We start from the raw sequence: 18480 nt of genomic DNA, 5'->3' as shown, positions 1-18480 counted from the left end.
TTTGAATTCATAACGGGGCGTCTCTAATAAAATTGATGAAGATAAGCCATCTTCCGCTAATGAATTTTCAAGGTGAATTTAAAACATCTGAAATATATTTTCATTTACTGCTCGGTAAAGTAAAAAGAGTTGTTTCCAACTTCTAAACGAATGCAAAATCATTCACTGTTACAAAAAAAGAAAATTAATAAAAGCCACGTTGATGTTGACTATGAAAATAATAGCCTGCATGCTCTGATTATTTATAACATTTTCACATAATTCGCTACATCGTTTAAGTGTGCGATACAGACAGTTGTTATTCAGTTCAGATAAATGTCGCGTTTAATTTCATGTTCTAATAGAAATCTAGGGGAAAGTTGCAAATTCTCAGTACTCATGAAAACGTTTTTCAATAAAAATTCAATTTAAAATATAATCATTTTCCAATTATCAATGCACTTGGCAGCCCTGACCACCCAAAAAAATCAAAACACGAGCATCTGTGTGTCGCTTTTCCACAGGGCGAATTTGTCGATATTAGTACCGCAAAATCGCGTTTATCGTGCGCCCTTCTCAAAAATTGATTCTGTTCTCCCATGGTTTGAGGTTAGGGCTGAGGCCTCCTGCTAAGGTGGTGTTCGTGTAAAACTGTCAATATATCCTAATACACGTTATAAAATCGGAAAACCGTCTATCTATCTTTTCGTTGCATCTTGCAACAATAATAATAGGTAATTTTCATTGAAAAAATTATATTTATAACCAGAAATTTTTTAAAGAGCTCTTAAAGTGACAATTCTAAAATACCAGAATACCTACAAATAAAAAAAAATATCAACATTTTTTTCGAAGTGGTTATTATAGATTCACTGGTTGTTTTAAAAAGGGATAACCCCACAATCGGCATTGCTGAAAAGTTGTCAGTCTGGGTATCTGGTGTCTGCGTTTTAACCCATTCTGTGGGAATTCACTTCAAAACCAATGTGAAGATAGGTACTCATTTATTTTATTCATTTCAAATCTTTATTATTCATATTTCATTTTTGTTTATATACAGCTCCTGTTATGCCATTTTTATATATTATACAAACCCTACAAGATAAAAAAAAATCTAAACATAAGAAATTCCAACATAATTTGTTGTAGTACTCACTTATCACCAGCATCCAAAGACACTACAGGTGCGTTGCAGTTGGGATCAAGTTTGGATGCTTGCTCGGAGATTGCCACAAGAAGTCCTGCCGATTTTCCACTTGCACTCCCTCGAGCTGAAAAACGTATTTAGATATAAAAAAATAGTTACAATATAATCCAAGAGAAAAAGTTGCAATTGCAATTGATAAAATTGTACCTAAAATCGTAAATTTATTATTTGTCAATTTGCGTCTTTATTATAAAGAAATTTCACTGTCAACCAGGAAATCGAGCAAGTCTCTTATATTGCTCGAAGTCTTGAAGCATATTTTAACTTTCAGCAACCAAAATGTAAACATAACAACCAAAATGTCTCATAATCACAGTTCAAGTTGCCGAGTGTGGACGAGACTCCACTCATCGCATCGTCCACTCTTGGCAACTTGAACTGCAATTTTTGGTTGCTGAGACTTGTTTTTGATTACATTTGATGAGATCCACGTCTCAAGTCTCCCGACAAGTATGGGAGACCTTTAACAACCAAGATGTAAACATAAACAAGTCTCAGCAACCGAAATCGCAGTGCAAGTTAAAAAGTGTAGACTAGGCTATACTTGTCGGGAGACTTAAGACATGCATCTCACCGTCTAGTTCTAAATGTAAACATAAACAAGTCTCAGCAACCGAAATTGCAGTCCAAGTTGCCTTGTGTGGACTAGGCTTAGTCTCGTCCACACTCGGCAACTTGAACTGCGATTTCGGTTGATGCGACTTGTTATGTTTACATTTTGGCTGCTGAAAGTCTCCCATACATGTCGGGAGACTTGGGACGCTTGGGACATGCATCTCTTCGTCTAGTTTAAAGTGTAAACATGAAAATGTCTCAACAACCGAAATCGCAGTTCAACTTGCCGAGTGTGGACTAGGGCTGCGTTGAAGTTTATATAAAAAATAAATTACAAATTTCGGTTACTGAGACTTGTTCATGTTTACATTTGATGAGATGCACGTCTCAAGTCTCTCGACAAGTATAGGAGACCTTTTGCCTTCAGCAACCAAGATGGAAACATAAACAAGTCTCAGCAACCAAAATCGTAGTTCAAGTTGCTGAGTGTGGAGCTTAAGCCTAGTCCACACTAGGAGACGGTTCGTCTCGAGACGGTCTCAGCGTCTCCCATTTTTTTCGGGAGACTCTGAGACCGTTCAGGTTTTCAACAACAGACAACAAAGTTCGTCTCATAACAAAAATCGCAGTTCATGTTGCCTAGTGTGGACTAGCCTTTAAGGTTAATGATTTTACGATTACAATACAGTGTAACGACTTCACATTTGATAACAATCTTACCTCCGATACAAAGTCCTTGATTATTAGCCAAAAGACATCCTACATTTCCTGGAGCAGAAATTCTGAAAAAAATAAATTAAGAGTAGACAAATTTCGTTAGCTTAAAGTTATCAGTTAGTTTAAAAGCACGACTTACATTTTGTCTAAAATATGATCCACTTGTTCCTCCATTTATATTAAAGTTATAGAATCAAAAAGTTGTAAACAAAATGTAAAGTATTCACGCTACCTTTTTTTCAACCACTCAAACATCTTCCCGTAATCGTGTTGTACTTTCAGCACAAATTGAGGCACTTTCCATCATGAATATTTTTATATTAGTCGTGGAATTAGAAATTGAATTAAGTTTAACATTTTGGATTCGCATATGTAAATCGTATAAAGTTTGTAAAGCAATTGCAAATGAAGAAAATTGATACATTCTTAATACTTAAAAACGTGTATGGTTCATCAACTGAATCTAAATCCCTGATTTATTTTCAACCATTTATGACTAAAATTACCAGACCGTGTTTTGGTTTGACATTTCGAGTACACTTTTCCAATGTTATTTCAATGATCGTGATGATAGGGTCAGTGCACTGACATGCTACTAACATTGTCAGTGTTTCTAATTTTGCTGTGCCTATCAAAAGGGGAGTATGACATTTGGCATAAAGCCATTTGGCATAATGCCTTTTGGCATAAAGCCATTTGGCATAAAAGCCATTTGGCATAAAGGCCATTTGGCATAAAGGTCATTTGGCATAAAAGCCATTTGGCATAAAGCCATTTAGCATAATTTCTTTTTTCGTGTGATCACGTTGAGATTCACTTTTCGGACAACGTTGCATGTTTTCTTTTCTTAAGTTTTGCGGCATTGCCGCAAACATCGCGGATGCAGGGGTGAGGCGGCACAAAGTCGCCGAGGCTCCCCAATCCGAGGTGGCCGCCGACCCGCCGTCGGAAGCGGCGGCCTTATTACATTGGTCTAGGTCTACTGGGGCCTCCTAGGTTTACGTGAAAGCTAGGGGTGATCCCTTAGCCCCGTCCGCCGCGCGATAGCGCGAAGGACAATATTTAATAAAAGTTCGAACGCGCAGCGTGAGGAGGCTGGTGTTGACTTTTGTAGAACCGCAATAAATAAGGCGTTTAGACCTAAGCTTGAACCGACTCCTCACGCTGCGCGTTCGAACTTTCATGAAAGTGTGTCCTTCGCGCTATCGCGCGGCGGACGGGGCTAAGGGATCACCCCTAGCTTTCACGTAAACCTAGGAGGCCCTAGTAGACCTAGACCAATGTAATAAGGCCGCCGCTTCCGACGGCGGGTCGGCGGCCACCTCGGATTGGGGAGCTTCGGCGGCTTTGTGCCGCCTCACCCCCTGCACCCTCGATGTTTGCGGCAACGCCGCAAAATTTGAAAAAAAAATTGCAAGTTTATTTAAATAGTCACCGCACTCAGTAAGCTGAAATGGTCCTACGCCGTTTGGCCTAAAGTCTTTTGGCATAATGCCGTTTGGCATAACGTCGTTTGCCATAAAAGTCGTTCGGCATAAAGTCGTTTGGCATAATGGCCGTTTGGCATAATGGACGTTTGGCATAATGGTCATTTGGCATAATGTCCGTTTGGCATAATGGCCGTTTGGCATAAAAATATAAAAATTTATAAGGCAACATAAAATGTTGCTAAACATTTAAATACATAAGTTTTTTTTTCAATTTACCGATTTTCTAGGTTTAACCAAATCCCTAGGAAGGCCCCGTGTTTCTAGGTTTACCCAAAGCTAGGGACAATCCCCTGGCCCGGTCCGCAACGCGAAGCGTAAGGACCATACTTCATTTTAGTTCGAACGCGAAGCGTGAGGAGGCTTCCTCGAAATTTTGATCCATCTTTTTAGGGCGGCCACGTATTTCTAGGTTTATTCAAAGCCCTAGGAAAGCCCCGTGTTTCTAGGTTTACCCAAAGCTAGGGACAATCCCCTAGCCCGGTCCGCAACGCGAAGCGTAAGGACCATACTTCATTTTAGTTCGAACGCGAAGCGTGAGGAGGCTTCCTCGAAATTTTGATCCATCATTTTAGGACGGCCACGTCTTTCTAGGTTTATTCAAAGCCCTATAGGGCCCTATTCCTATAGGAAGGTCCCGTGTTCCTAGATTTACCCAAAGCTAGGGACAATCCCCTAGCCCGGTCCGCAACGCGAAGCCTAAGGACCATACTTCATTTTAGTTCGAACGCGAAGCGTGAGGAGGCTTCCTCGAAATTTTGATCCATTATTTTAGAACGGCCATGTCTTTCTAGGTTTATTCAAAGCCCTAGGAAGGCCCCGTGTTTCTAGGTTTACCCAAAGCTAGGGACAATCCCCTAGCCCGGTCCGCAACGCGAAGCGTAAGGACCATATTTTATTTTAGTTCGAACGCGAAGCGTGAGTAGGCTTCCTCCAAATTTTTATCCATCATTTTATGCCAAACGGCCATTATGCCAAACGGCCATTATGCCAAACGGCCATTATGCCAAACGACTTTATGCCAAACGACTTTTATGCCAAACGGCGTTATGCCAAACGGCTTTATGCCAAATGACTTTATGCCAATCGGTATACAATCAGCTGAAATTATGCCAAATGGCTTTATGCCAAATGGCTTTTATGCCAAATGGCCTTTATGCCAAATGGCCTTTATGCCAAATGGCCTTTATGCCAAAAGGCATTATGCCAAATGGCTTTATGCCAAATGTCATACTCCCATCAAAAGTATTTAAATGTCGTATTTATAGTTTATCTTTTTATATACTTTACTGTTAAGCCTTTGTATACTCTTATCTTTGCGTTTATAATAAGTAAGGGCACGACAACTTTAGTAGCAGAAAAAATAAGTATCACTGGCAATATAAGAAGCACTTACCCTATTTTGGTTGTTGTTTTTGAGCAGCGTTGTGATAATTTTTAAATTAGGCTTTTTGTGAATTTACTTCACAATTATGGCAACTGCCAAATGTTGCATTAAAAAGTGCCGAAACATTGAAGGTGAATCCGGATTAAAATTTTATTCAATTCCTCATATTCGCAAGACCAACTACGTTCAATTATCGGTAGCACGGAACAAGCTATGGAAAAATGTTTGCGAATTCATAAACCTCAACCTACCAAATCGTGTCTGCAATAAACATTTTTACTGTGAGGAACCAGCCGATCTGCTTGATAAGGATCATCCAGATTGGGTGCCCTGGTTGAATCTTGATCCGGATAATCCGGACGACGACGACTTCGTTCAGAAAAAAATGCGTGCTTATTTCAACATGGAAAAACCGCAATCAGCTTCAGTAAGTAATTTAATTATGTACTGAGTTCAATATTTTTAAGTTAGCCTATAATTTGCATGTAGATACATAATTGTTCTAAAGGTTAAGATTACCTACCATCGTTGAAAATCCGTTTTTTTTTTGTCAATAGCTGGTAGCAAAATCGTCCTTAAAGGTAGTTTCTACTTACAATTTTTCTCACTTCTAGGTTTGCTGTATCCGGAAGTGTCCAAACGCTAAAAGCAACGCTGAGCAAGGAACATTTTTTGAATTTCCCACATTGCAGCTAGAGGCTTATTTAGAAAGAGTGTTATCAGAGAAACGGCTACTCATCTGGCTGCAAATTATCAACCAACCAGACATGTTCGAAAATCGAAAATATGAGGCGTTGAAGATATGCAACCTTCATTTCGTGTCTGGTATGTTGAATCTTCGGGGTCCTAGAGCCTTGTAGTTGTATATCTAGAATGACAGCATGTAAATTTGCTTATTTAAAATCTGTTATTTTCTTCTTAGGTATCATGGCCGATCTCATTGATGTCCAGAACATCGATTGGATTCCAACGGTTGGTTTGAGGCAAGAATTAAAAATCAGAAATCATGTTGGCAAGTGTTTGATTGATTACACCCAAAGAAGTATTTAAAAAAAATAACAATTCGAATTTTTAGTTACTTATGAATTGCAAAATTTGATAACTTTGATTGAGGATACGAAACGTGAATTAAAATACAGCAAATCTATGTCACAATCATCCACAAGCAAGTTACCTCAAACAACCCCTACGAAACTTCCTTTAGCAGTAGAATTCGAAAAATTTGATGCTGGCGTTAAATGCATATTATGTTTGTCAATCGTAGCGCTAAAATCTCTCAACAAAAAAACACGAGAGGCACTCGATGTATTTTTCAAAGATGTAAATACTCATATCATATTCATGTTAAATTTCAGACATTTTAACCGTATTATTATATTTCAGAAATTGCGAGTTACGAGTGAACTGATTTGCTTCAGATGTGATAAGATGCTCGTCGATTTCCATGCTTTTTACTTATCCATGGTGAATTTACAAGCCAGAGCAATTCCAGAGTACACGTTACCTGTTAAATTGACCTCAACGATTGATTCTTCAGTGCACAAACACCCCGCTATCGAGTCCGCAATCGGGGTTCCAATGGTTCCTCGATTGGTTCAAGAAAGCTCCACTCCAGAAAAGAAACGACGAAAACTTTTTGAACCCTTTACGGCAAACGAATTCAAATGTAAGCTCTGTTCTTCTAGTTTAATCGGCAAAAAAGGATTGAACGATCATCTCTTTTTTGCCCATAAAGTCAAAATTATCTGCAAAAGATGTAAAAATAGGTAATAAAATGGAATCATTCACCTGCTGAAATATAGTATCTAATGTTATAAATTTCAAGATTTTCACCTGATGGCTACGCGGCACACAAGGACAAATGTATGCAATCATTACAAGGATTAAAACATAGACTAATCAAACCGAAGCCAATCGTCAATTCAACGATATCTCCTGCAGCTTCGATCGTTTCAAAGATCCCTCTCGTACCTCCTAAGATAAATAAAATTTCAACAGTTGTGGATCTTACAAGAGATTCAACCTCGTCGAAAGCTTGCATCCTATCGAAGCCCATAGAAGTATTGAACAGAAAAACTACCACGGTGGTAAATTCAACTGATAAAATGGATGAAAAATACTCTTGCTACATTTGCTTGGAATAGTATGTTATTCATCACTTTTTAAAATCAACACGCGTACTTAAATGTCGTACTTTGTATTTTAAAGTTTTTTGCCGAGCGAAATGATGGAACATGTCAAAACACATAAGCCGAGGACTGAAAATTCCAACGAATCGTTAGACAATTTGAAGACTATGGTTCCACCAGAAATACTCGACGGTAATCATACCGCATGCAAAATCTGTCAATTAGCGTATGTCTACAACAAGGCATAGTAACTGGAAAGGGAGCGGTCAACAGCAAAATCCTTTTTCTTTTACTTATAGGATTCACAAAGACGAAATGGAGAAACATCTTAAGGAGCACGAAAAAACTAGCAAAGAATTGGCTGCGAGGCGTGCCCAAGAAGAAATCAACTACACTTGTGAAGCCTGTAAATCTGTGTTCAAATCTATGTACAGTCTTGAGAAGCATCACCAAAAACATCATGAGTCAATCAAGGTGACCCGAACAGACAAAATAGAGTGTCCAGAATGCAAAAGTGTGTAAGTACTGTTACTGTACCAATTGGAGTTAAATTGAATGAAAAAGGAATGGTATGAGCCCATGCACCAATTTTAATCCCAGTTGCGCTATCATTACTTTACTAGGTTGGTCTAATGTATCCATTTCTATCTCCAAGAGTCGCTTCAGCAAGTTTCAGACAGCATTGGCTAATTAAACACGATACTGAAATGATTCCTTGCGAGAAATGTGGTAAAGTCATGACCAGAGCATCCCTCAAAAGACATAGTGCCCACACGTGCGGTGACGCTCCAATAGTTTGTTGCTCAATATGCGGAAATAGTATGAAAGATTACTTGCTGAAGGTATGTTTACGTTTATCAAATCAGAATTAGTGGTGGTCTAAAAGGTTAAACAGGGGTCATGGTTTATGTCCAAATATAAAAAAATGACAGTCAAATATTCACATTGGAATTTTTGACAGGAAGTGGGCCAGTCAAATTAGTCTGCAAACTTCTGTTGATAGGATTCAACATTTCAGTTGCGAGTAAAATTGATTTGTGGAAAATTGCCTGATAACATGGTTTTTAAAACTTGCTCATTTCAATCTCATTTTCCTTCTAACATCATTCAACAGGGTCATATGGCAAAACGACATTCGGAAACCACACGGGTCCAATGTCGCTTCTGTTCAAAGGCATATGACAGTAAGCATGCTGCAGGCAAACACGAACGATGGTCGCATCGAGAAGAGTGGGAAAAAGCAAGACTGGAAGGTGTTCGCATCCTGGATGGCAGCAAACTCATTGTCGATATGGTGGACACAAAAGCCGGTGGCACAGCTTGGAAAGCGAAAGAAGGTGAACATATAAGCTGTCCAATTTGTGTCAATGTTTACGGTATGAAAACCTATATAACTTACCATATGCGAACGGCACATCCCGATGAGTTTATCGCAATGACATTGAGTGGAGTAGATGTAGAATCAGCGACTAATCTTATACCCGAGGAAAACGCCAGTGATTCGGGGGAAGAGATATAGGTAGACTTTAAACTACAAACAAAAGGATGCAACAAATTATTTAAGGTAATTCAATTGGTTTTATTTGAGTTTATCACATTTTCTTGACGGCATTTTTTTAAATTAAATTACAAAGTTTCCTCAATCAAGTAGGGTCAAGTGGGGTCAAGTAGGTACTAAGAATAACCTGGTGCTTCCATCACCTTGAATTTGATTCCTTCTTCTCGCTTGGTTTGCATTTCGAGCCACTGTTCGTAGTGCGCCTTTTTTCGGTGAGTGTAAAGAATAGATTGAAAGTTGAAGGTCATGGGACAAAAAGTGCATTGATATAAACTTTTCCCAGTGTGCGTCGTCATGTGCTCATTTAAACGAACCTTTACCTGAAACAAACAATTACATAAGTACATTTTGTTCAGATTTTAACAGAATGTTCCGTTAGGGGTTCAATAACACATTCAATGCACACAAAAAAATGAAACCGAAAAATAGGAACAGTTTGAAAAGAATCGTTCTAAAATTTGATCTTTATTTACCTTGAAAATACGACCGCAAATTGTGCAATCATATCTGCGATTATTACACGTGTCCGATTTATGACTCCATAAATGATGTTTTGATTTGAACTGTTTGCCTGTTACAAAAAAAGTGAAAATGTTCAAACTCTAAATAAAAAAAAAATTAAATATGTACCTAGCACCAAAATTCCACATAATTGAATTGGATTAAAATAGAGGAATGATCATATTATGGAAGTTGTTGTTCTCTACCTACCGCATACATCACACGAAACAGGTGCCTCCTTTGTATGGACCGAATCTATATGTTTGGTTAAGATATATTTGTGTTTGAAGGTCATATCGCACATTGAACATTTGACTCTTTCGCGTACTCTATTGTCATGATCATCTTGGTGACGATTGAGAGAAAATTTGCTCCTAAACATCCTCGGACATTGTGAACACATGTATGAAGCATTTTCGTGCACAGCTCGTCGGTGACTCTCTAGTGTCGTTTTGCTAAAACTATGAAAACGAAATATTTTTAATTCTTTGTTACTGAGCCTTTGACTTTTGTTATTATCAGTTCTAAGAAATAAATAAGCAAAAAGCAAATCCCTTTTGGTGAATAAAGTTAAAAGTTTTTTTTTGTTATTTATAGACACTTTACCACGTTTGTGGCGTTCGTGTATCAATAAAAGTCTGATTTTGTCCATAATCCATAATAATAATAATACGAACTTTACGAAACTCAAACAACTTCTCACAATGCGTTTCTCACCAGCGTATATGGGTACTTTCCATGATCCCAATAGTTTTTATAATTACTTCGTTGGTACATTCACAAAATCTTTAGACGAGTGTACAGAACTTATTAGAATCAAAACTTCTTATGATAGTATTAATCCATGGATGAATGACCAACTCGTTTCGTTAATAAAAACCAATCGGAACTTGAGAAATAAAAGAAGAAAATTACTGAGAATAGGAAGATTGGTTAATGTAATTGATACTAAAATACGTGACCTAGATAATAGAATTAAAATTTATTCTCAGACATTGAAAAATGCATATTATGAAACTAAATTCACTAACTCTAAAAATTCTAAAGAAACGTGGAACACAATTAATGAAGTTTTAGGTCGCTCTAAACCTACTTCATCAGTATCTGATATTCGAGATACTATTAGTTCTCAAATTATTACAGACAAGCAATCCATAGTTAACAAATTCAACGACTACTTTTCAACGATAGGTAAAAATATGGCATCTAAAATTACAACAAATCTTAATGACTCGATTAATAAGTACAATAGTTTAACCTTTTCCAATAGCACCTTTTTTCTCACACCAACGGATGAAATAGAAATATCTTCATTAATCAAATCCTTTAGTAATCACACAAGTCCCGGTCATGATAACATTACTGTATATGTCCTCAAAGCTGTAAGTGATATCGTTTGTCCAATTTTATCCGATATTTTTAATCTTTGTTTTGAACGCAGCATTTATCCCAATAGTCTAAAAATGGCTAAGGTCACGCCCATTTTTAAATCTGGCGATTCTTCTCTATGCAACAATTATCGACCCATTTCAGTTCTACCTATTATTAATAAAATACTAGAAAAAATAATAGCGAAAAGAATAGTTTCGTTTCTAAATAATAATTCTTATTTTTATCCTATGCAATACGGCTTCAGAGAAAAATCTTCCACAAATAATGCAGTTATTGAGCTTATAAATAGTATTCAACTGAATCTGGATAAAAAAGAGGATGTCCTCGGTTTATTCCTAGATCTTTCTAAAGCATTTGACACGGTAGATAGGGAAATACTTCTTAAAAAAATGAATTTTGCTGGAATACGTGGTGCTCCTTTAGACTTGATCAAAAGCTATTTTTCAGAAAGGTCTCAATTTGTGAAACTCGATGGCTACCGTAGTTATTTAACATCAATCGATATTGGCGTTCCCCAGGGATCTGTTCTCGGACCTCTATTTTTTACTATTTATTTAAATGATATTGCTGCTCTACCTCTTAAAGGTGTTCTTCGATTATTTGCTGACGATTCTGCGTTCTTTTACAATAACACTAGCCCTGAAGAAAACGATAATAATCTTTGTTCTGACCTCACATTATTGAAAGACTATTATCGCATAAATAAGTTGACTTTGAACATAGAGAAATCAAATATATTAATTTTCAAAACGTCTCAAAGATGCACTCCAAATTCCTTAGAAATCACCAAAACTAATTTTCCTAGTCTTAGAGTTGTGACAGAATGTAAGTATTTAGGAGTTATCTTAGATAATCTTCTAAATTGGAATTCGCATATAGACAGCCTTCTACATAAACTAAATAAAACAATAGGTATAGTTTGTAAAGTCAAACATAAAATTTCGCCTTATATTCTTCAAACTATTTACTTCTCTCTTTTCCATTCTCTACTAACCTATCTTATTTCGTCTTGGGGTAATGCTTGTAATTCTCGACTCGATAAACTTCAAGTTGCTCAAAACAAAATACTACGCATTATTAATAATCTGCCATACCGTAGTCATTCTGCCGAACTGTACAATATCAAAAACAACATTATTCCTGTTAGAGGCCTGTATATTTTGCATATATGTAGTTTCATTTATTTAAGCATTACAAATAGTACTCACTGCAATATATCATTCAATCGTACTAGTCATCAATATTCAACGCGTAACAGAAATATGTTAGATCGCCCTTCAATCAGTTCTTCAATTGGAGAACGTTCCTTAGCCTTCAGAGGTGTAAAGTTGTTTAATTTTCTTGAAGAGACATGTGGGCCTTTTAATAATTATACTCATTTTAGAAAATCTGTCAAACAATTCTTACTGAATCCAGAAATGTCATCAACACTTTTAAAGTCATACAATATTTTTTCACTTTAACTTAATTTAAAAAAAAAACATGTTCATAAATTTATCGTGATAAGTTATTTTTATTGTTATTCTTGTTATTTTTTTTTTTTATCGTTGAATCTATCAATTTGATTATATTTTTTATTTTATTATCACTCGTCAGTTATTAGTTATTAGTTTAGTTTCCTAAATATACGCAGTTTGCTTTATATTCACCATAAAACTCCTTAAAGGGCAATGCCATTGGAGTTTTAAAACAAATCTCATGTATGTAATGTATTTGTTATGTTGTAAATAAATAAAAAAAAAAAAAATAAAAAATAAAATGTCATGAAGAATTAAAATATTTGATCAGAACATTTGGTGAGTCATGATCTGTTAAAAAACTTAAAAACTTTATAAATAAAATATGAAACTTACGGTTTATTACAAATATCACAAAAAGTGTCCTTTAGCGCATGTTTACGTTCAACGTGAGATTTGAGACTTTTCTCGGATGTTAAAGCTTTTCCACAATGTTCGCAACAGAATGAGGGCTGTAAAGTAGAACCGTGGACCAATTCTTTGTGTTTCTGCAAATTTTGATAGACAGCACCACATATAGCACACCTGTTGAAATAAAATAGAACTTCAATTGTTAAATGAACACAGTAATTTTTCTACCGTACTTATATTTTTCGGGGTGTAAATGAAAGTCTTTATGCAAAAGTAGCACAGACCGAAAATTACATTTCTTCCCGCATAGGTGACACCTTAGATAGCCTTTCTCGTCATGAGCGATTCGCATATGCTTGCTCAAATCCTGAAAATTAGAAAACTCTAGTTTTTCTACTATCTCGTTAGAAGCGTGCTCTTGATCACAAAATTCACAGCTTATCCGTTTATAAAATCCTAACAATTCATCGTCGCGGCCCACAATTCGTGGAAGTTTTTGAATCGGTTTTCGGTTGTGAGTTTTCTCATGCCGATCGCGTTTTTTCTCGGTTTCAAAACGTCTGGGACATATTCCACAACGAATGGGCAATTTATCATTAGTTGCATCTATCAGATGAATTCGCATATGTTTCGAGAGGGCAATCTTATGATCGTTCTGTTTTCCACATAGCTTGCATCTAAAAAAATGTACAATTTTATAATCAACGATTAGTTTATTCACGATTGGTACTCAAGTTTAATAATAAATAAAACTTAATAATAACATAATTATAATAATAATAATTCACAATTATTCAAGTTTAATAGTTAAACTAATAGATATTTATTATAAGTACGTTTAACAACAATTGAATAGTTCGACACATACTGACTTACCTATATATGTCAGGATCACTGTGCGAAGCCATATGACTGATAAAATTTCCTGGGCTGTAGCACCGTTTGTCACATTTCTGACACTTAATGTAAGCTGGTTCTTTGTGATAATCCTTGTAGTGAATTGTTGCGTGGTAGAAGCGATTAAATTCTACCCGTTCGGGACAAACATAACAAATGAATTCGTCAATAAATTTAAACAACTTTTCATCCCGCTTTCTTGCACTACGTATTTTCCTAGTCTTGCGGAAATCAGGCTCCGATTCGCAACTACCATTGGAAAACGACGGAACAAGATCTTTATTATCTGGTATTCTTGTTTTGTTTATTAACAATTCTTCATCTGAATCATCCCACTGATGATTACTCAGTTCTTGAGATGACCCTGAACTCGTTTTATGTTCTACACAATGATTTATATCATTTTCCGATTGATCTTGATTGCCGTCTTTCTTGTTTTCGGCCAATAGAGATCTATCGTCAACGATAGATTCAGTCCATGACTCGAGTTCTTGTTTAACATCTGAGTTTCGCAAACACGTGTTTGATTTTTCCGCAGATGCGCATCTAGGTACATCATCAATAATTTTATTGCTATGAATATAAGAAATTGATTCATAGAAACTATTGAAATTACTTAATGCTTCCCAACAGTGATTGCAAATCCATTGTTGTTCAATAGTTGGTTCAAGCTAAAAATTTAAATGAAAAATAATTAACATCATTTCTGTGCCTAAAGCAAGAACATATTCAAATTAACAAGCTTATTTCCGTGGTCTTACGTTAGAAAAGCATTTTCTTGCTTTACTCTCATGGAAAAAAAATCGTGAGAGGTTTGCAAACCCACCTACCTACCTAAGGGTCCGGCGCCGATTGTCCGACGCATAGAGCTGAAATAAAAGATCTCCACTGATGGCGATCCTGATCCAGCGTCTTCACCTGCTACCAGCCAAGGTTTTCGTTAACTGTGCGGATTTCAGCGACTAGACTATGCCGCCACGAGCTTCTGTTGTAGCTTGAGCTTGAGTTGAAGATTCGAATTTTGGTTCGTAGAGAGATCTGGCGTGAGTTTGCAAACAGCACGTTTTTGTTGATTAATATATAATACGTTTATTTATTGTTCACGGTCTACGTAACTCAATATCACACAGACCGATTTTCTCCTCATCTACGCTTAAAACTATGCTTACTTATATCAAAGAGATCTCTGTGCTTATATTAAAGTCAAAACATGAATACACTTGGTTAAAAGCTTCCAAGAAATATCAAAGGGGTTATAAAATTAATTTCGTCCCTAATTCATCATTCTTAATGGTTCGTAATTGTGCAGAGCAGGAAAAGGAACTGTCGATGTTTCCAGATAAAATATCAAAGAAATACACGAGTTCCGATTGGTTCGATTTTCAGGATTCCGCATCGATCGTCCGTCGTAAGGGGGAAGCAGTTGTGGTCCATGGACAGATTCTAGCAGCTTCATACCGCCTAAGGATGAAGGTGCCCAAATTTGGATACAATTTACATACATATGTAATGCATATTATGTAGGGGAGCGTGTGGTATCATGGGCCACTTTTTTATTTGCTTTATAACTTCTTTATTATAAATAATAAAAGGAAGGCAATTCAATTCCCCACATTTTCAAGGCAATTCAAAATTGTGGGGAATCGTGGGCCACCAAATCCAAATTGACTAGATGACGTGCAATATTTATGAGTTGTCCCAAAACTGATATTTCATAATTCATTTAGTTATTTTAAAGCAATTTCAGATGAGCAAATAAAAAAGAGACTTGTGTATGATCGAATAATTCCTAAAACCTGGCTCGCGAACGTTTTGGCAAAATTCCTTATGTAGGATGGACAAAATACTTTTCATAACTCTTCATTTGGCATAAGAAAATTTTTCAGATAGTGAAAACGTATTTTAAGTTCTGAATGTGTATGAAAACATAAAAATGAAGGTGGCCCAAGATACCCCACGAAATATGCTTACGAAAAGCGACGGCGATGACTGTGGGATTGAGATTTTTATCTCAACACACATCTGAGATATTCAGAGTGACCCGCGTTACTCCTCTCTCCCCTACTTTTTTACTGCGAACTTATTTAAATTTTACTTATTTTAATACAGATCAGTCGTTGAAGTTCATAAAACTAATTCTATAAATTGGCTGCTAAAAAAACAGAAGAAAACAGAAAAAAAACTACATTCAAAACCTTTTGCCTCGTACATTGACAAAATAAAGTAGGTACAGGTAATAAAATATGTAAACATCACAGAAAATAACTTACATCGAACCACAGATGTTTGGCTATTATTACAGATATATTCTTCTCCTCATGCAATTGACCAAAAATGTCCAAACAATGCGAAGTATTTCTGGACAGACATATACCGTATTTGTTTTCACCACCCGAAAGTGTTGCACCTTCCAAGCTGAAAACGAGCATGAATCGAGTTTTGCACCCACCTTTGTTGGTGTACGTGAAATCGGCAGTGTCAACAGAAAACATCAAGCTGTCAAAAATCCATTACAGCTGGTATTTGTTTTCGTTTGATTTCGAAAATTGAAACAAATTTACTTTAGTTGATCATTGTCTAGTAAATAATATGAAAATTTTAACATGAATTTATGTATTATGTTGAATTGTGAAGATTTCAGATTTATTTTGCTTGGTAGATTCCCCTCTGGCTCTGATGATAACTGCAATACCGGCTGATTCTGGGCGGTCTATGCTTGCTGCTGCTAGACTGCAGTTACCCCAGCTTGAAGGTTCCGGTATTTTGAACGTTTATTCCTCGCAAATCTCATCTTCGTTCGAGTACCTATTTCCGTTTCCAGATTACAAAAGAAAAATTCTTGGAAGTCAAATTGGCGAACTCAGATCGCGGAAGTCGGGGGAGAAAATTTTGCCATCAGACCTAAACGAACGAAATTCAAGCTCCCATACGAGTGTAGTCTCGAACTAACGTTTTTGAAGGGCAACGGGTAGGAATCCGGGACTTGGCGCAACCGAGCATCGTCACCCTAAGGCACAGCTCGAAGCAGAGTAGCTTCGATGCAGCTGAACGATTCTTGCTGTGGAGACCAACTTATAGGACCCTCTCGAACAAGAAAACTTTTCGGTTTGGGCGATTCCACCAGATCTTTGGGTTGGCCTTTTTGCACTCGGATTTGCTGCTCTTTTTCGTCATCGCCTGGAACCGATTGCAGCAAGCCTTCTGGGCACATTTCTTCTTAGGAGCGTTGTTTGCTTGGGAACGTGCCATCCAGGTGAAATTCTCCGCCTCTGTTGGAAACGGCACTGGTATTGAATCCGGAACAAGTTTCCGTTCTTCGGGATAATAAAGAGAAAAAAACAGCTCGAACGCAATTTTTGCGGTATAGAAATAAACCAACCAGCTGATATTTGTTTACATCGGGAAGCACGTGCTGTCAAAATTCATGATAGTATTGGTGAGAGCGCAAGCAACACCGAATATTTTCAGAGTGTTCCACCGTCCACTTTATGGTGCACTACCAGTGGACTACCCATCCTGAAAACGAGCATGAAAACAGCAAAAAGTGCACTACCGGTAGTGCCCCGGTGCACCACCACACGAAAACGAATTCTCTAATACTTTACAATCCATCAAATTTTTGTTTTGAAAATTAACGTATAGGTACTTGAAGAACAAGTTCACTTGTTGAGATGGAGTTGGAAATTTCCAAAATTTCAAAAGGTTTATTTACAACTACACACATCACGCACAAGGCGGGTAAAGCTGGAGGGTACTGGAGGCACTCTGATCACGCACACTTTGCCCGTGCATCGGGCAATGTTTTTAGAAATACACACCCAAAATAATCTGCACGTAGCGGCTACGTGAAAAACTACATAGTTTTTATCCAATTGATTTTCACGTAGACGTATACCTATATGTCAGGCAAATATAAATTTTGCAAACACAAATTCACAATAAGACTTGGCTGTCATGGACTAATCATTTGCGCCAAAAGCGAAAGAAAGAAAGAAAGAAATTTTGCTGTAGCATATTTTACTTTTCGACAAAAGAAATGAGCACTTTTCGAAAATATTTGTAATCGTTTATGATAAAAAGTCGTTCCGGAACCAAACAAAATCAACGAAGCTGTTGTTTCATAGATGAGGCATGCTGTAAACTTATCCAAAGCAAAACTCTCTCAACGACTTTAAAAAAGTTTTAATAATGGTCATTCATAATGAAACAAAATTTGATGCCTGTTGTCTTCCTGCAGGAACATTCTCGATTTTCATTGAAATGAAACAGCAGGTTCAGGAGGCCCCCATCTGTTGCCATCGCTGCTCTAGAGGATCCAATCGAACAATCTGGATCTGATACGTATCATTTCGTAGAACCAGATGGAGTTTTTGGTTTTGGCTTACTGTGAAAGTCGGAGAACCTCGTGTTTCAAAAAACCTTGGCTGAGCGTGCGATTTGGCATTTGCAAGGGGGTGACAATCTGGTTCTTCTTGCGAACAAGAATCTTTTTCTTTTTTTCTATCCATCGGGAGAAACGTTTATGGTGTTTTCCTCTCAAAGCAGTACAGAGTTGAAAAAGTTAAAATTTCAACCAATGAGGAACCAGAATGATTGTTGTGTTAGTGTGCAATCATTCATAATTCTCTAGGATTTGACATCTAGTCCGGTTCCTTGACAGCAAAATGTCAGGTTTGTTATGGGCCCACAAAATCGTGGGCCCGTAATTTTGATGGTTGTCAAAACCAGTGACAAAGGATAGGGATGTCACCCCCCTGGGCATTTGAGATCACCATACTAGATGCATCATGGTCTATGGCCCGC

General features: G+C 37.0%; 3 protein-coding genes across 5 annotated transcripts; 1 reads left to right on the top strand and 2 right to left on the bottom strand.

Annotated features, from left to right (window-relative positions):
- Positions 1-947: 947 nt before the first annotated feature.
- LOC129757017 (ragulator complex protein LAMTOR5) lies at positions 948-2737 on the bottom strand. The gene is made up of 4 exons (XM_055754104.1): positions 2598-2737; positions 2462-2523; positions 1136-1250; positions 948-1074 (listed from the first exon to the last, which is right to left on the bottom strand). Exons 1-4 carry the CDS (start codon positions 2630-2632, stop codon positions 1020-1022), a joined length of 267 nt encoding a protein of 88 aa, XP_055610079.1. The 5' UTR covers positions 2633-2737; the 3' UTR covers positions 948-1019.
- A 2553-nt stretch (positions 2738-5290) lies between these two features.
- On the top strand, positions 5291-9127 carry LOC129751788 (uncharacterized). Of its 2 annotated transcripts, XM_055747509.1 has the most exons (10): positions 5297-5759; positions 5947-6157; positions 6255-6344; positions 6408-6652; positions 6716-7098; positions 7158-7475; positions 7541-7687; positions 7761-7979; positions 8117-8303; positions 8576-9127. In XM_055747509.1, the coding sequence occupies exons 1-10, from the start codon at positions 5418-5420 to the stop codon at positions 8978-8980; spliced, it is 2547 nt and encodes an 848-aa protein (XP_055603484.1). In that variant the 5' UTR covers positions 5297-5417; the 3' UTR covers positions 8981-9127. The 2 variants fall into 2 exon arrangements, with proteins under 2 accessions (XP_055603485.1, XP_055603484.1); XM_055747510.1 differs by lacking the exon at positions 8117-8303 and having other exon boundaries at positions 5291-5759; positions 8576-8945.
- LOC129751789 (transcription factor grauzone-like) lies at positions 9013-17424 on the bottom strand. 2 transcript variants are annotated; one of them, XM_055747511.1, is made up of 8 exons: positions 17277-17419; positions 15948-16048; positions 13657-14348; positions 13014-13457; positions 12766-12954; positions 9731-9981; positions 9493-9590; positions 9013-9339 (listed from the first exon to the last, which is right to left on the bottom strand). In XM_055747511.1, exons 1-8 carry the CDS (start codon positions 17287-17289, stop codon positions 9136-9138), a joined length of 1992 nt encoding a protein of 663 aa, XP_055603486.1. In that variant the 5' UTR covers positions 17290-17419; the 3' UTR covers positions 9013-9135. The 2 variants fall into 2 exon arrangements, 1 of the variants encoding a protein (XP_055603486.1); XR_008738794.1 differs by having other exon boundaries at positions 9301-9339; positions 9650-9981; positions 17277-17424.
- Between the last annotated feature and the right edge of the window lie 1056 nt (positions 17425-18480).

The sequence above is a fragment of the Uranotaenia lowii genome, chromosome 3 (genome assembly GCF_029784155.1).
Source record: "Uranotaenia lowii strain MFRU-FL chromosome 3, ASM2978415v1, whole genome shotgun sequence".
NCBI lineage: Eukaryota > Metazoa > Arthropoda > Insecta > Diptera > Culicidae > Uranotaenia > Uranotaenia lowii.
The sequence above is the reverse complement of the archived record's forward strand: the minus strand, read 5'-3'. Positions and strand labels throughout refer to the sequence as shown.

What these genes read in the sequence shown, in the direction of transcription:
- LOC129751788 (XM_055747509.1), top strand. Translation starts at nt 5,418, where the DNA reads ATGGCAACTGCCAAATGTTGCATTAAAAAGTGCCGAAACATTGAAGGT. An exon ending in CAACCTTCATTTCGTGTCTG is followed by an intron (nt 6,158 to 6,254) that starts GTATGTTGAATC and finishes TTTTCTTCTTAG; the next exon opens with GTATCATGGCCGATCTCATT. An exon ending in TGCAAAAGATGTAAAAATAG is followed by an intron (nt 7,099 to 7,157) that starts GTAATAAAATGG and finishes ATAAATTTCAAG; the next exon opens with ATTTTCACCTGATGGCTACG.
- LOC129751789 (XM_055747511.1), bottom strand. An exon ending in AGTGATCCTGACATATATAG is followed by an intron (nt 13,458 to 13,656) that starts GTAAGTCAGTAT and finishes ACATTTTTTTAG; the next exon opens with ATGCAAGCTATGTGGAAAAC. An exon ending in TGTTTCGTGTGATGTATGCG is followed by an intron (nt 9,591 to 9,730) that starts GTAGGTAGAGAA and finishes TTTTTGTAACAG; the next exon opens with GCAAACAGTTCAAATCAAAA.
- LOC129757017 (XM_055754104.1), bottom strand. Translation starts at nt 2,632, where the DNA reads ATGGAGGAACAAGTGGATCATATTTTAGACAAAAT. An exon ending in GATCATATTTTAGACAAAAT is followed by an intron (nt 2,524 to 2,597) that starts GTAAGTCGTGCT and finishes TATTTTTTTCAG; the next exon opens with AATTTCTGCTCCAGGAAATG. An exon ending in TCAAGGACTTTGTATCGGAG is followed by an intron (nt 1,251 to 2,461) that starts GTAAGATTGTTA and finishes TACGTTTTTCAG; the next exon opens with CTCGAGGGAGTGCAAGTGGA.